General features: G+C 42.1%; 1 protein-coding gene across 1 annotated transcript in view; it reads left to right on the forward strand.

Annotated features, from left to right (window-relative positions):
* The window catches only part of dnah5 (dynein, axonemal, heavy chain 5), a 143052-nt gene that overhangs the window by 57939 nt on the left and 67673 nt on the right, over nt 1-17440 (forward strand). Inside the window, exons 38-44 of the mRNA XM_072680201.1 lie at nt 1012-1206; nt 1746-1880; nt 2553-2660; nt 3769-3922; nt 4030-4176; nt 6193-6434; nt 11575-11751. Of these exons, the coding sequence (XP_072536302.1) occupies nt 1012-1206; nt 1746-1880; nt 2553-2660; nt 3769-3922; nt 4030-4176; nt 6193-6434; nt 11575-11751 (1158 nt within the window). The remainder of the gene's footprint in view (nt 1-1011; nt 1207-1745; nt 1881-2552; nt 2661-3768; nt 3923-4029; nt 4177-6192; nt 6435-11574; nt 11752-17440) is intronic.

Below are 17440 nucleotides of genomic sequence, written 5' to 3' on the forward strand. Positions count from 1 at the left end.
TCCTAACAGTCGCTCCCCTGCTGCGTTTCATTACTTATAAATGAGTGTTTTTATTCCCCGCTGTGCGTGCGAGGTGGAGGGTTCACTCCCTTGTGGAGAACACGGGCGGTGAGAATTACATCACTGCGGGAGGGTGGGAGCGGAGATGGGCTCTTCTATTCTCCAGCCACACACCAGTCCAAGGCTGAGGCACTAGCACATCTCCATACACATCTCACCATCCTTGTGCAATTCCTAGAAGATCAAGTTTTTCATTACAGGCAATCATTTCATAGTGGAACTACTTATTAGTTCTAATTAAAGGAACATATGTGGTGTGTGTGAAAAACCAAACCTTATATGCTATGTGTCCGTATGTTTGTGGACACCCCTTCTAATGAATGCATTCAGCTAAGTTGCACCCATTGTTGACACAGTCACATACAGTTTGTTTAGTCCCTGTAGAGAAGTAATAGCAATAGAATAGGACTGTCTGGAACAGATAAACATGATCCTATTGATGCAATGTCTAATGCATTGAGATGTGGAGCAGTGGAACTGTGTTCTCCAATACTTTTGGGATGAGTTGGGGAGTTGGGGATATCCTGACCTCACTAATGCTCCAAAAGCTAGTAGAGGATCTTTCCTGGACAGTAGATGCAGTTACTCCAACAAAAGCAGGATAAACTCTCTTTAATGCCCTTGATTTTGGAAGAAACAGTGAATGAGCAGGTGTCCTAATACTTTTGTCCATATAGTATGACATTTTTAGCTCAAAGCTTAGGCTCAGTGTACATAGCAGCATTTATTACATTTGTACATGCATTATTCCAATATTCCATGTGTTTTCTGTCATAGTCTTAATGTTTTTACTACTATTACATTTCAGAGTAACAGTGGAGACAAGAAAAATCATAAAAGCAAAATAATACATGGGTCTAAAGGTTTAATGAGTACTATGACTATAAAATAACTACTTTGAAAACTCCAGGTACTTAAATCCCCTTTGCTTTGTTTACTTGGTATGTTTAGAACCCTGGTTACGCGGGCCGTCAGGAACTCCCGGAGAACCTGAAGATTAATTTCCGCTCTGTGGCCATGATGGTTCCTGACCGGCAGATCATCATCCGTGTGAAACTGGCCAGCTGCGGCTTCATCGACAACATTGAGCTGGCCAGGAAGTTCTTCACCCTGTACAAACTGTGCGAGGAGCAGCTCTCCAAACAGGTGAAACACATCTCTGCTTCTGTCTGGACCTGTGGCCATCTATCTGATACAGGTGTCCACTTCATTCGAAGAGCCCTACCTTGTATTTTCACTCACTGGATACGTTATGGGCTCCAGGTACCTTATAGATACAGTTACAGTCTTCAAACCATCCGTTGTCAATCACACTCTACTTCAGTGATCAGTGGTCACTTTCTGACTACAGGACCTCTGTTGACCATTAGTGGCACTGGTACAAGTCTTTTAGGTCGGGCAGTGTTGCTGGGCTATTTAAACTGGTAGATTGTGAGTGGGTCCCCCACCCAAAAAAAAAATGCAGCCAAGAGCAGCTCTGTGGTCAGAAACTGACAATTGATGGTGGGCTAGAGGATGGCTGACCCTAATTGTGCATCAGTAAATGAGCAATGCTTTGATAGAGATACAAGGTAGGGTCAAATCTATGAGAATTCTTCACTGTCTTACTAGAATCTATAAGTTTACTTATACATAATCACTGTAGTTGCTCTGCTGTATGCATTTTATGTCATGTCATCTCTCAGGTCCACTACGACTTTGGCTTGAGGAACATCTTGTCAGTCCTGCGCACACTGGGTGCCGCCAAGCGAGCCAATCCGAACGACACAGAGTCCACCATCGTCATGAGGGTGCTGCGGGATATGAACCTGTCCAAACTCGTAAGCAGATCTGATCTCTACATCAGGGCTACAGCATGAAAATGTGTCAGAAAAAAAGTGTAAAGTTCAGTTCCCTCTGAGCTGGGTTTTATGTACTGTCATTTCACAGCTCTATGATCTAACTGCCTGCTAGTCAAGTGTTAGGAGATCATAAGTTCAAATCCCAGCAAGGGCTCTGCACTCCATTGTCAAAAGCCTCTCTGTCTGCCAACACCACGAACGTGGGGAACATGCAGATCTTAGTATTTCAGCTGCAGCTCATTTACTAATGTTTTTGAGCCTCAGCTCAATGTGTAAATGTTGAGCTAACTGAAAATGTGAGTTAGAGGAACTTCCTTCATGATTTTAGATCACACTTGTTTTGCTGTAGTGTCTGGATTCCACAGTGCACCACTGTTGAATTGTCGGAAACCAAATGAGGAAATTAGGAGACTTTCTTTTCCCAATTCGCATCCATTATTAGCAGCATTAGCATTTTCATACGGAGCGTTGTTTCCAAGCTGACTTTACGATTGAGTGTTTTTTTGAACTCTGAACTCTTGTGAGAACGTACCCCGGCTATCTCTCTCTGGAGTCCATCCATCACAGCCGTGCGGTGTGAACATACGCCATGCGCACCAGCTTTATTATGCTGCTTTATCTGCTCTGTTGTCTGTGTGTCTGTTCTGTAAGATTGATGAGGACGAGCCACTGTTTCTGAGCTTGATCGAGGATCTCTTCCCCGGAATCCAGCTGGACAAGGCAGGATATCCTCAGCTGGAGGCAGCCATAGATAAACAGGTGGGGGGGATTAACCTGGAATGACTTTAAATGTCATATTTGTGTGCTGTAATCCAAACTACCACAAAATAACCAGCATGTTCCCTCATTTTCTCCAAGCACCTTCGATAGGTCTACGTGAGCTGTTGTTTTTAGATTCGTGCAGGGCATATCAATGCATTTCTAAATGAAATTTTAAGAAATTACATTTGGATTCTCAGTCCCCTGAGTTTCTCAGTTAGCATATGAACATACCAAATGTTCTCAGAATGATGGAAAACATGACAGTGTTTTGTGCCATGGCAAGGATTTAGCAGTAAACAGGCCACAAAGAAAGGAATGCACTCGATAACACTCTATTTTGATACTCCACTCTAGATACTTTACAGATACCCACCTTGTCTTCTACCTTCACATATGTATTCCCATTGAGCTCTCAGTGAACTTTATTTTTTTTTTAAATCAACAACCATGATGCATTACAGTCGCCCAGACAACTACCAGACACTCCCTTGTAACGTCCCAACATATCACAGGGTGTGAAGAGCGTGAAGACTCAAAATCCTGTAGCAGCAGTGCTTGTTAGTTTATTCGCAATCTGTGTGTGTGTGTCTGTGATGCACCCTGAAATATCTTTTAAGATGTAAAATGCCATTTTTCAAGGATAACATCCCTGAATGAAGACTAGATGGGGCAGAATAGCACCTACTGTGCTTCCACTTGTAGTGTGAAACTCAACAGTTTTGACTTATTTGCATCACGTCCATAAAAGGCTATTTATGGGCCCTCATGCGGTCTTAATATACACTGTATATATGTACAATTGTCCCTTTTCTCTTTACTGTTCATTTAAGTGTTCACAGAAGGCCCATTTTTGGTTCCATAAATAACTATTTTTGTAAAAGAGATGTAAGTGTGTAGAACAGTCGCTCAAAGAACCCACCGTAGGACCTTTATTATTCAGAGTTTATCTCTTCTTAAAACCTAGGCCTAATCTTAAACCTAAACCTAACCTTAATGTTGTAGATACCCACATAGAAACACCAGTTTGCTCATAATCCAAGCATCGGTAGGTAATCCGTAACTCTAGCATATGTGTGTGTGTGTGTGTGTGCTCCTCATGACTCAGGTCACAGGAGCTGGTCTCATAAATCACCCTCCTTGGAGGCTGAAGGTGATCCAGCTGTTTGAGACTCAGAGAGTGCGTCACGGAATGATGGCACTCGGACCTAGCGGAGCAGGCAAAACCACCTGTATCCACACACTGATGAAGGCCATGACGGGTGAGATACAGCCAGTGCATGATTACATGCAGATGAACCTTTGCTTTTGATACAGTATATACGTTGATGCATACTGACGTGTGTGTGTGTGTGGTGTGTGTTTGTAGACTGTGGCCAGCCTCATAGAGAGATGCGAATGAATCCCAAAGCCATTACTGCTTCCCAGATGTTTGGCAGGCTGGACGTTGCGACCAATGACTGGACCGATGGTATTTTCTCCACACTTTGGAGAAAGACCCTGAGAGCCAAAAAAGGTACACAGGAATCTTACTGATTTTCATAGGCCAGACAAGAGCACTCTAGGCAAGAAGACCTAGACAGGGGAAAGCTTTCTTAAGAGAAAAGCTAGAAGGGGAAAGTTGGCTGGACCTTTAGGCTGGAAAGGAGAGCTAGAAGGGGAACGTTGGCTGGACTTTTAAGCTTGATAGAAGAGCTAGAAGGGGAAAGTTGGTTTGATAGAAGAGCTAGAAGGGGAAAGTTGGTTTGAGAGAAGAGCTAGAAGGGGAAGGTTGGCTGGAGAGAAGAGATAAAAGGGGAAAACTGGCTGGAGAGATTAGCTAAAGAGAGAAACGCTGGCTTAAGAGAAGAGCTAGAAAGAGAAAGTTGGCTTGGGAGAAGAGATAGAAGGGACATGTTAGCTTAAAAGAAGAGCTAGAAAGTTGGCTTCAGAGACATGCTAAAGAGGGAAACTTGGCTTGAGAGAAGAGCTAAAAGGGAAACGCTGGCTTGAGAGAAGAGCTAGAAAGATAAAGCTGGTTGGAGAGAAGAGCTAGAAAGGGAAAGGTTGGCTTGAGAGAAGAGCTAGAAGGGGAACGTTGGCTTGAGAGAAGAGCTAGAAGGTGAACGTTGGGCTTGAGAAAAGAGCTAGAAGGGTAACGTTAGTGTGAGAGAACAGCTAGAAGGGCAATGTTGGCGTGAGAGAACAGCTAGAAGGGGAATGTTGGCATGAGAGAAGAGCTAGAAGGGGAAGGTTTGCGTGCGAGAAGAGCTAGAAGGGGAAATCTGTCTGGAGAGACGAGCTGGAAGAAGAAAGCTGGCTGGAGAGAAGAGCTAGAAACGAAACGTTGGCGTGAGAGAAGAGCTAGAAGCGAAGCGTTGGCTTGAGAAAAGAGCTAGAAGGGGAACATTGGAGTGAGAGAAGAGCTAGAAGCGGAAGGTTGGGTTGAGAGAAAAGCTAGAAGGGGAACATTGGTGTGAGAGAACAGCTAGAAGGGCAATGTTGGCGTGAAAGAACAGCTAGAAGGGGAATGTTGGCGTGAGAGAAGAGCTAGAAGGGGAAGGTTTGCATGCGAGAAGAGCTAGAATGGGGAAATCTGTCTGGAGAGACGATCTGAAAGAAGAAAGCTGGCTGGAGAGAAGAGCTAGAAGCGAAACGTTGGCTTGAGAGAAGAGCTAGAAGGGGAACGTTGGCGTGAGAGAAGCGCTAGAAGCGGAGGGTTGGCGTGAGAGAACAGCTAGAAGGGGAATGTTGGCGTGAGAGAAGAGCTAGAAAGGGAAGATTGGCTTGTGAGAAGGTGCTAGGTGGTTGCTATAATATCATAGATTGTTAATTTAATTTGATATTGGCTGTAGAGTACAAAGAAGAAGCCATTTAGACAAAAGATAAAGGCATTTGAAGCATTAATGCCTGGTAGGTTTTGGTAGTTGTTTTCTGTTTTGTGCTTATTAAAAACTTTAAACAGCGTATCAGCGCTCCAGTTTGTTTTACTGCCGGCGCTGTACGCCAGCACTGCTTGGCTAGCGGTTAGTCTATATTAGATTGCTGATGGTTCCCAAAGTTGTTCATAAACCAGCAAAACACTGAAGCTGTGTTTTATGATGCGTCTTTCCCTGAAGCCGGAAAAAACAGAAAGATATATGGAGCTTCAAACAGAATCAGTCATTTGGAAAGGAGGGACTTGTGCAGAAATGTATTGAGCTGTACCCAGAGACTACTCTTACATCAGTGCATATGCTTACATCAGACAGATGTACCATCGAGAGTCTGTACAGCTGCGGGGGAAATGATGAAGATATGAATTCAAAGGATGAGACTGTTGCAGGATAAATATGCAGTTTTAATCACAGAGCAAATTGGGGGCTGTAATATCCAGAGTTTGATGTAAATTGGTGCTTTTGCGTTATACATACACTGTACGTTAGCTCATTTCATGCGTTTTTCATCTTCTGCACTGTTTGAGCTATAAAATATGTGTGTAAAAAAACAAAAAACAAAACCCAGCGCCACAAAAATGAACACTTTATGGGTTTTATCTGAACATTCATCCCAGGTGAGCACATTTGGATCGTTCTGGATGGGCCTGTTGATGCCATATGGATCGAAAACCTGAACTCAGTGCTGGATGACAACCGCACGCTGACACTGGCCAATGGCGACCGCATTCCCATGGCTCCCAACTGCAAGATTGTCTTTGAACCGCACAACATTGACAACGCCTCCCCAGCGACCGTCTCCCGCAACGGCATGGTCTTCATGAGCTCTTCGGTGCTTAACTGGAGTCCGATTCTGGAGGTGAGAGGGACAGTATGACTACTAGAGCAGGGGTGGACAAAGTAAAGTGTTTGTGGTGTTAATATATATATATATATATATATATATATATATATATATATATTTTTTTTTTTTTTTTTTTTTTTTTTTTTTTTTTTTTTTAATAAAATAATACTTCATAAGCTCCTCCCATCAAAAGCTAACATGTGAAGCCTCTTTCTGATGGTAGATACTTTTTTGTGACAACTGTTGATGACATTTCAGGCTTATCAGAGCCTGCTTTACACATCCTGTGGTCTGATCTTTAGCTGAACTTGCTAGGGTGGCCTGGCCATTTAGTTTTAAGTGATCTTTTTAAATCCATTCACAGACTCCTATACATCTACAGCCTTCTTTCTGGAGGCCTCATAGAGCTCTTTGGATCTCGCTACAGTGAAAACACTCACTTCAACATTCAAACTAAATGTCTGAGGTTTAAAAAGACCTCTCTGACCTCTCAAAATCCTCTCTAACCATGTTCTAATCATCTGCAGCTGATTCTAATTGTAGTTTTTTTTAAGTAGTAATAAATGTGGGCGTGCTCCTTATAGGAAAGTTGTATTTTTTTTATACATTACATTTGACATTTTACCTTGAAAATATTTTTTAGGTTTATGGAGGTCAAATGTTCATTTATTCATGGGGTGTCCCAACTTTTTCACATGCTCAGAGAATAAATGCTCCAACAAACATTTGTTCCAATGTCAGGTAACGTGCCTGAAAGAGCACAGAGATGAGTATCAGCGAGTGGCGAGTGGATGTGGATCCAGTGAAAAACAGTAACTAATTCGGTCTAAAAACGGCTGCATATATTCTGAGTGGACGAGGGAGAAAAACACAGACATGGCCGATCTGGATGGCAATAGTATCACTTTGTAAGGAAGAATTTCCAGGAATTTTATCATGTAAATAGGGCTAAAAATACAGTTTGTCCCTCAATATTCTCCCCAGTTCAGTCATTCTCACCTGCTACTGTTGAAAATGACAGAATTTCAGCACATTTAGTGAGCGTTCTCTGAGACAATACAGATAGTGTTGATTTGAACACAGTATATGTGTCCTCTGGTTTTACAGACTGGCTGTTTTAGGCTAAGTAACACAGATACAGTATGATTTGCTCCTGCAAAATGTCATGTCAGGTCAAAGCAAACTTAAGCGTTTTTGCAGCCTGGTGACGCAAAGCAGCTTTTACAGAAATCCGGACACAAGACACCAAGAAACGAAAGCAATAGAACAAGGAACCCTAAGTGAGCAAACCAAGGATGATGACAGTGGCAGGAAGAAACCCCCTTAAGGCCAGAGCAAACTGACCAGACGAGCACGAACAAACATGGATGTTGGGTAGCTGTGCTTCGGCTGTTTGCTTCATCTGATGAATTCCACATGTTGAATTCGTGTTCGTATGTGTTTAATGATGTTTGGACAGGTATCCATGACTTCGAACAGACAGCTGCACGTCCACTGAATCTCGGCTGACTTTTTCCTGGTTACCATAGCAAACTGCTCACTGATTCTGCTGGTTATATTGTTGTTTTGTTAAGCTAAGACACCAATAATGGCATCGTTTTGAACAGAGAGGATATACTTATTGCCATTAAAATCCAAAAACTCGGAAAAGACGCTCCGCTGGGAATATGCAGTCCTATTACTGGAGTTTTGCCATCTTGTATGAGGTGAAGCTTACCTGATACATGCGCTCAGAGACTAAATACAGCACACAGCCACAGCCAAATACCCTTTTGTCCAATGTGAGGTGACTGCCTGGAAAAATGCACAGATGTGAATTTGGGCAGGTCTGAAATGATCAGGTGATCACTGGGATCACTTACAGTAGGTAAATCAGCCTGTCATTTTCTCAGAGGACTACAGAGAAAAGCACAGACGTGATTTATCCAGCCAGGAATAAACTCACTGCGGAGCCCCTGCGAAAGAGGGAATTAACCCCGGACCCTATGTAAATGTAATTCTATCTGAATATGGCCTAAAACCTACAGGTCTAATAATGAGGATCTGCTGTTTTGTTGGATGGTGTTTGACCAGTGAGCCACAGACAGCTGCCAGCATTAGAGTACTGGACTGGCCTTTAGGGCTGGCCTTTAGATCTGGCGGAAGAAGCATTGAGAGGAACTAAGAAGGGACCCATCCTCCTCTGGTCAAAACCACTTCTAATTGACTAATTGATGGTGTAATTAATCTGCTTGTATAATTAAGTAATGAAGACAATAGAAATGAGTTTATTAAGAAGTGAAATACGGGAGAAAAGGTAGCTTACAGTTGTATTACTCATCTATGTGTTGAATCATCTGGGATTCAGCACTCCTGACACAGTGGATGTGTAGAAACAGTGAAACACTGAAGAGTGTATGAAAGTAATTGGCCTCCTACTGGGTGGGATTAGGTCAGGTGTCAGACTCCGGGTCAGAATCGTGCCACAGTAAACCCTGGAGAATCTCTCTCATCGGACTTTAGAGAGCTGCAGTTCAGATGAAAGCGCATGTAGCTTTCCATGTTTTCTCCACTTTTTCAAATGGAAAGTTGTGTCGAAGTGCTCAGGCCAGCATCACTGCTCAGTGTGGTCCGTCTTTCTCTCTGTCTGCAAAAACACACTTTATGGACTCAGTGTGAAAGAACAGAGACAGCAGGAGCTAAAGCTTCGCCTACTCCACTCATTTATGTGGAAGTACAGTGCAACTGGCAGACTGCCGGTAGGAGGCTAATGTGTGTGTGTGTGTGTATGTGTTCGAGACACGCGCGCGAGAGAGCGAGAAATAGAGAGATGTGGAGGGTGACGCTCTTTCTTTTCTTCACCCCCACATTAATGAAGACTAAAACTCCTCAAGGCGTTTCTCGAGACACGACTTCAAAGTTTGTCTTCCAGTGTTCAAACGGTCGGGCGAGAGAGCGTGAGAGAGAGAGAGAGAGAGAACAATGGGACGGGACAGACATGGTGTGTGTAAAGTGCACGTCTTTGAAATGCAGCTGCGATTTTAATAACGTCAGAGAGAAAGATGGAAATTTCCAGCCTGTCTGTTGGCCTTTGTTCAGATATACCACACATCTCCTGCCATATCTTCACATCTCTCGCTCTCTGTAGACAGATGTGTCTCAGATCAGATGTACTGACAGTCTATCAGTGTGTGTGTGTGTGTGTGTTTCTATATGGAGTTACATATCAAAATCAGCTGTGCAGTACTGTGTACTATATCTGTGGTGTGAAAATGTGGTAAATTCATCCATGCCTTTGCGCATGTACAGATACATGTGTATGTGTGTGTGTGTGTGTGTTTGTTTTCCTACTTTTTCAAGACAGCATGTTCTGATTTGGTAGGGGAACTAAAGTGGGAACCAGATGACCTTAACCCTAAATCAGATTGCATCAGATTTATGATTCATGTTATATACAGAGGTGTCAGGTAATGTATATGTATAAATACTTTACCTTACTTAAGTAGGAATTTTGGTTATCTATACTTTACTGGAGTAATTCTTTTTCAGCCTTCAGACTTTTTACTTCTACTCCTTACCTTTTAAAAATAGCCTCGTTACCCCAATTTCGTTCAAAAAAATAAAACCCTATCTAGATAAATCGCTCCATCCGTGAATTTGATTGTGGTTGAATGAGAAGTATAAGCAGATACCCTTCTGACACCCTATTGGTTTGTGAGCGATCCATCGCACCTGCACATGTGACTTTACACTCCAGCAAGCACACAGCAGACGTATGTAGTCTAGTATGAAGACGTCTGTGGCAGAGCCTCAAGAAACGTCCCGACTAAGCCCCACATTTACATTCCAGTGAAGCTTATTGATCACACGCCTCTGAAGTTTGACTTTTTGCACCAATACACAGAAACGCTCCTTTAATAGATCTGATATTACTGAAAAGCATTCATTTTCAATGGGCAGATCTGCAGCTGAAACAGGCAGTCTAGTGCAGCCCAACATTTTTCAACATGAACATTTTAATAGAACATTATCATCGTCAGTATGACTTTTAAAAAAATGTTTTGGGGGAGGTGAGGTAGTGCACTATAGGCCCCTGTGGTGCGGCCTAAGCTTTTGGCATTTGTTGTCCTTCCATTACTTTTACTTTCATACTTGAAACCAGTACTTTTACACTTTTATTTGAGGTGATGCTTCTATGCGTCTATAGAAGTCTTTTTAAACCCAAGTAACTTCTACCTGAGTAATGAATGTAAATACTTTTGACACCTTTGGCTATATATATCAGCAACGGGTTACGGTATCGCTACTGCTAATACAGCTGTATTCGGAAGTTTGCCCACACTCATCACGGACATAAATGAGACGGTAGTATTCAGCTTTCAAAAATTAGCTTGAACCGTTCTTCAGCAAAATGTTCTCATTATACAGCTTTGCAGTGTACCAACAAACCATGAGTATGATATTACCACCACCATTCTGAACAGCTGGTGCAGCGTACCTCACTTTTACTCCATCATTGTGGCTCAATCTTTGTGTCATCTGAACATAAACCTTTCCTCTAGAAGGCCTTTTTTTTTTTTGATTGGTTCAGCTGCAAACTTTCCTTATGCATGAAGATGTTAATTATAGAGCAGGGCCTTCTTGTCTTGGAAGGCAGCATCCAAAGCATTTCCTCTGCTGAGGGTGACAGTGTGGGTCTTCTTTCAGACGTTTCTCATTGTACTGTTGTGTTGGTTAATCCAGTGATTGCTATCAAAGACTTTTGTTTACGTTGACCATGAGAAGATAGCAGCTGTAGTCAATCATGATCACTGACAGGACGTTCAAAGTAATCGCTGAATGCTCAATATTGCCATGATGTTGATGTCAGTGCTAATGTGTACACCATAAGGCCAGATGTATGTGGATACCTGACCACCACATATATGTAAATCATGGGTATTAGTATGGAATTACCCCCAATGTAGACGAAAGGGCATTTATGATGTTGGATGAGAAGACCTGGCTCATAGTCAAAGTTCAAATTCATCCTAACCAACAGAATGACTCTAAAGTCTTTTTTACATTGACTTCCATTGCAGGTTAAATTTTTCCTTCTTCTGTTAATTTGCCATTTTGGAAACACCAGACTTTTGGACAATGAGGTATAATGATGTGTGTGTGTGTCTGTGTTTAGGGCTGGCTGATGAAGCGTTCTGCGCAGGAATCCGAGGTGCTGCGTGATCTTTTCTCCCGCTCTTTCCCCGAGCTCTACCGCTTCAGCGTCCAGTCTCTGGACTTCAAGATGGACATGTTGGAAGCCTTTGTCATCATGCAGTGCATCAACATGCTGCAAGGCCTCATCCAGCCCAAGGTACCTAACCACAGTCTGATGTCCATGCAGTTTCGCAGCAGAAGTCAGTCCCGCAGCTGAATAACGAGTTATGAATTATGGTGCATAGCCGCGCGAGTGTGACCCAGTGTGAGATTACCTGCACCTGTTCCAGCTAAACTCTGCTAAATAAATGGTTCTCTCTATGCACGGCAGGCAGATAAAGCTCATTTAAAAAGCTAAACGAGCTTAAACCTCATAACCCATGCCTTTGCTTTTATAGGTGAACCAAGCAATTACATGCTGTTCCAGTCAAAAGTTTGGAAACTGATTGAAGGGATGTTTTTCATATTAATTTTAAGACATTTCAAGCTCCAAGCTGAGGATTTAATACTGAATTTGTTTCCACAGCAAATAGAAATAGTGAAGTTGATGTATGAGCTCGTTTTCAAAACAAAGCTTTTATGTGTAAAAAAAAAAAGTTTGATTGTTGGAAAAACTTCCCAGGAGTTTTCTCTAGAAGATGCTTGAGACAATAAAGGTAAAGGTAAAGCTGCACGCATTTGTCACTGTACTATGTACAGCAAAATGTGTCCTCTGCATTTTACCCATCTGTGGCAGTGAACACACTAGTGAACTAGGGGAAGTGAGCGCACACACACACACACACACACACAACTCTAGCAGCTGGTGAGCAGAGAAGGTGAATGGCCTTGCTCAAGTGTCCAACAGTGGCAGCTTGCCAAGCCCGGGTATCGAACCCACTACCCTGTCATCAATAGCCCACCAATGGGCCACCACTGCCCCAATACAAGGTGTGTGCCAAGCTAAATGGAGTAGGGGCTTGGCCAGGCTAACGGTAAAACCGTATATCGTGGTATCTCAGAATGAGGACAGTATTTAAAAATTACAATGTATCTAATGTGTCAGATTTCTGTCCAGTACACAGCCACATAAGATTCCCTCATACATTTAAGAAAGACACAGAGTGGGGGCGCTGTGGAAGCTCACTGATTGGTGCTTTCACGCTCTGAAAACAGGCAGAGTAAAAAAATACAATAAAAGCCCACCGTAGTTGCAAGTTTAGCCATGCTGAGATCGACTGAAAGACACAGCAAAGGCGTAGCAGTTCCCTCAATGTGCCTGAAAACAGTTGAAAACACTCCTAAGATCGTTCACTTGACTTTGTGCTCTCAGGTATGAGGCTTTATCCTCTAAGCATGTGAGATTTGAGCCTCACTTAGCCGGAACACAGTCTGTTCTGTGGTGTTTAGCTAACTTATCGAAGCCTAGATAGCCAGCTACGAGTCCAGACACAGCAGAACCGGTCTCTCAATTCGCCTTTCTGTTACTCCCAACACCAGCAAGTCAAGTGGTCAAGTGTAGAAAGCGGTTTTCGAGCCCAGGAGTGATCCAGAGAACCGAGAATCTCTTGTTCTCCTGAAATCCGTGGTCGCTTCAAGCAGTCCCTGGTGTGGTCCGCTGCAGGTGTGAAAGCTATGCGCTCCCAGCGCCGTATGTGGGGTTGTGCGATAATGAGCCCCTCCCCCGTGCGAGTTATGTATTCGGGACAAGTGTGAAAATACCCTTAGAGTTACTGAGCTGCATAGATGGTATATTTATCAGTATTTTGACGCTGCAAACAGTCCATGAAACTCAGCGTTTTACACTTAGATGTATGCAGATGTTGCTTTATTCTTAAATGAGCAGCTTAGACTACTTAGAAAGCTTTTGAATAAGTAATAGCCTACGTTCCAATAAAGCCAATTTTTGACAATTTTTATTTATTGCATTGTGATAAATTTTATTATTGTGATACACAATATGCTTTTCTAAGCATAGCGAGGATATTGTTAGTGTTTAATAAACACTGATCAGCTGCTAAGTTTCATTACCAACAGTGATGAAATGAAGCGGATGTTGAATAAAAATCACTGTATTCAGTAGGAGAGTATCTGATTAGTAGTTTTTAAGAATCTGATGATACTGATATATTTAGTCTGTAATTACACATATTGTGATAAATGTTGTGTATTATGAAAAATGACTATATTGTTTTTCCCCATATTGCCCAACCCTAGTTCATCGTCCTTCCCACATTGTGAGGTATATGGTTCATTAATTCAACATAAACTATGGGAACGGTATCGGTCGATACATAAAGGTTATGTATGGGTATTGGTATCCGAACAGAAAAAGTCAGATCGGTGCATCCCTGAAAATAATTTTCTGGTTATAACGAGATGCTTATTTTATAATTACTGCACATAACATCTGGTTGAACGACATGCTTAAGAAGACTTTTCAGTTTACACTGCAGCAGTACTGCATTCTGCCTCTGCAGCATTGGATTCCGCAGAGGCAGCTAGTTATCTAGCGAGCATGACGTTCATCGCAAATGCTTTCAGATTGATAATCTGGTGTGAATGGCAGGCCGCAGACACGAGTTGAGCTCGATCTGGGAGAATCTGTCTGTTGGAAATCTCTCCTCGACCGCTCTTTATATTTTACCGTCATAGACATTCATTTCCTTGTGTCATTTTTTTTTCTTTCCTTGAAGTTCGTGAATGCGATCGAGACAACTGTCTCCTGCTAAATGTCACGCATTGTCCTTCACATTGACAGTCATAAAGCATTTTGCTTGGAAGGCCGCGCGTTATGAAGCCTCGTCGCCTCTCGATCGTCATTGGCAGAGCGCCCGGACCCGTTCAGCTGTGATAGGAATGAGAGGAATGCCTGTTATGTCCTGTGGCTCAGTAGAATTGAATCTGTCACCTTTTGCTAGCACTCCTGGGTTTTGATATAATGCACAGATGACCCCTGGGGTCAGTGTCTGAGAAGCTATAGCAGCATGAAAGCCCAAAGGACTAATGGAATAAATGATGGTTTCTGAATACCCACACAAGTAGCTACTCTTGGCTGGAATAGTTATGTACATTCACCATCCACTTTGCTATACACACCTACCTTGTACTTCTACATACTGGCCCCTTTACCACTTGACACATCCTTGCTTAGCCCTACCTGCTAATACTACTACTGTTTACTTACTACTACTTGCATACATCAAGGATGCAGCTTAACAGTACAAAGTTAAATATCATATATATATATATATATATATATATATATATATATATATATATATATATATATATATATATATATATTAAGTAACTAACAAATATTAATTGTTAAAAATAATGAAAAATGAAAATGCACATGATCCAATCAATAATAACAATAATAGACAGGACAGGTCAAGTCAAGTCAAGTCAAATTTATTTGTATAGCTTTTTACAACTGTTGTCGTCACAAAGCAGCTTTACATAATCAGTAATTATTAAAAAACAGAAAAAAATTAAATAACATAAGAAGACATGAAGGATCAAAGACCCCCAGTGAGCAAACCAACGGCGACAGTGGCAAAGCAAAACTCCCTCAGAGCTGGAGGAAGAAACCTTGGGAGGAACCAAGACTCACAAGGGGGACCCGACCCATCCTCCTCTGGTCAGAACTATTCAAACATTAATGATAAAAATTACCAAACCATCTATACTGTTGAACTGCTCTGATCATAATCATAATATAATATTCATGGTGTAGTGTAACCTTATATAGTCATGGCAGTGATGGTCAGAGTAATGATAGTTGGTGATATTAATAGTGGCAGATAGTTAAGAGTCCATTTAGGTTTTAACCTGGTCATTATGTCACTAAACAGGTAGCAGCGGTAGGAGGGTGTGCCGCTGGTCTGGCATGGGTGGTGGTGGTGGAGGCGGGGCCTGCTGGTTGTACTGGTAGGTGGCAGCTGGTCTGACGCAGGTAGAGGGGACCTCAGCAGGCAATCTTCCAGCAGGTCGGGCCACTCAAACCAAGGCAAATAAGAGAGAAAATGAAATATACAAAAGAAAAATAGAATAGTAATTAAAAATAATGGAATTCAAAGGATTCTAATAAAAAATACAGTTAACTATGAGCTCGAGTAAAGAGGCAGTTTGGGGGCGCAGGTGATGAAGGCTGCTTCCCCAGCGTGGGCTCGTGAAGGAGCATAAAACTACAGAGAAAGTACGAGATGCATTGTTAGCGGCTCTCACACACTCTGTTGAGAGTAAAGTTAAAAGTGTGCGTGTGTGTGTGTTGTGGGCTAGAAGAGCGGATAGATTTCCAGTGTAGCGTTACAGCAGGATGAGTAAGTGCCCTTCATCTGACATGATCATTATTTGCTGTCTGCGGATGAGTGGAGCAGAGCAGATGTTGGACTCATCCGTCACACTGATGCTGTCTGAGTCTCGGGGGGTTTGGTTTGCTTGGTCTGTTGTGGGGGTGGGAAAGGGGGTACTGTTTTTCCTCTCTGCTTCTTATTTGGAAACATTGAGGGTAATCTGCAACACAGCTGGTGCTGCACAGCCAAAACAGCCTCTCCAATATGAGATTCACATATTTTAACTTTAAAATATGTGAATGTAGCAAAGTCATCTCCACTGCTCCGTTTGTCATTGAAATGCTTGCATAATGTTAATGGTAGCTAGCAGAGAGGCCCACAGTTTCATCCCCAGTGATGCCATCCGAGTCCCAGAGAGCATAATTGGCCTCACTTTCTCTGGGTGAGTAGGATGACCCTCCCTCTCTCCTCATCACCCGGTGCCGTGATAACCAGTGTTGGACGTCTGTTAGCTGATGTGACAGAACTGACAGTTGGTGTTCTCCTCCAAGCGTGTTCAGCTGTCCAATGACGTTGTGTTTAGCAGTGCTTCAAAAAAGATGCAGTGACTGGCTTCATGTGATTCGGAGGTAGCACAGACTAGCCTTAACCCGTGAAGAATTTAACTGTAGACTTTTAGATCTACATGGGCCAGATTAATACAGCTCTGAGCTACGCCAAGCAAAATGTGCGGCACAATATTTACCTAGTCTTTTTACCACTATTTTGTACATTTCTTTGTTTCATGTTTTGTTTCTGTGGTGTCATATATTGTCTATTTTCTCTATTTATCAGCCAGTAGTAACTTTTTCTAGTACATTGGTTTATCCTACCGTTTCTATCCATGCTGTTGCTTTTTTGCTTACTGCCAACAGAATTCTCAGTTAATATCTGTCACTATATAAACCACCATAGTAATTTTCATACGTGAACAAGTCAGTAATGGTCAAAATCGACATGTTAATAAGGTCATGCATTAAAAAAATGACCAGTCCTCAGAGTTAAGCATCTGTTCAAATTAAATCAAATCTAAACCAAAATCATGGGATCTAATAAATGAATCAATAAATGAAGTGCAATTTGGTAAAAGACTGATAAAAAAAAACTGATAAATCATATTAATAAGCAACGTCAAAGAAATTGAGAAAAAAGTGAGACAATTTTTTTTTTTTTAAGTTACAGTTTTTTAATCATAACACAGCAGCTGCATTATCTCTTCTCAGTGTATAGCTGCTTATTTTTATCTTACTGGCCTTGTTCAAAGCCATTCTGTATTAATGTGCTTATGAAGATAGTCAAGTGATAGTCAAGCAACTGCTGTTGCCATGTTTGTCATAATACTCAACCCAAACAGATCAAAACGTGCAATTTCTTTTGTAGGACAACATGGGTCATGAATCGATACCCACACATGCAGTCTAGGAAAAAGAGCGGAAGTGCCAGATTTCAATGAAACAGTGAAACCTCTGGTAAAACCGCTCCTAATCCTCGTCTGTAAATGCCATGGTAAATTTAGTGGTTCCCTTC

This window comes from Salminus brasiliensis, chromosome 5 (assembly GCF_030463535.1).
Source record: "Salminus brasiliensis chromosome 5, fSalBra1.hap2, whole genome shotgun sequence".
Classification (NCBI taxonomy): domain Eukaryota; kingdom Metazoa; phylum Chordata; class Actinopteri; order Characiformes; family Bryconidae; genus Salminus; species Salminus brasiliensis.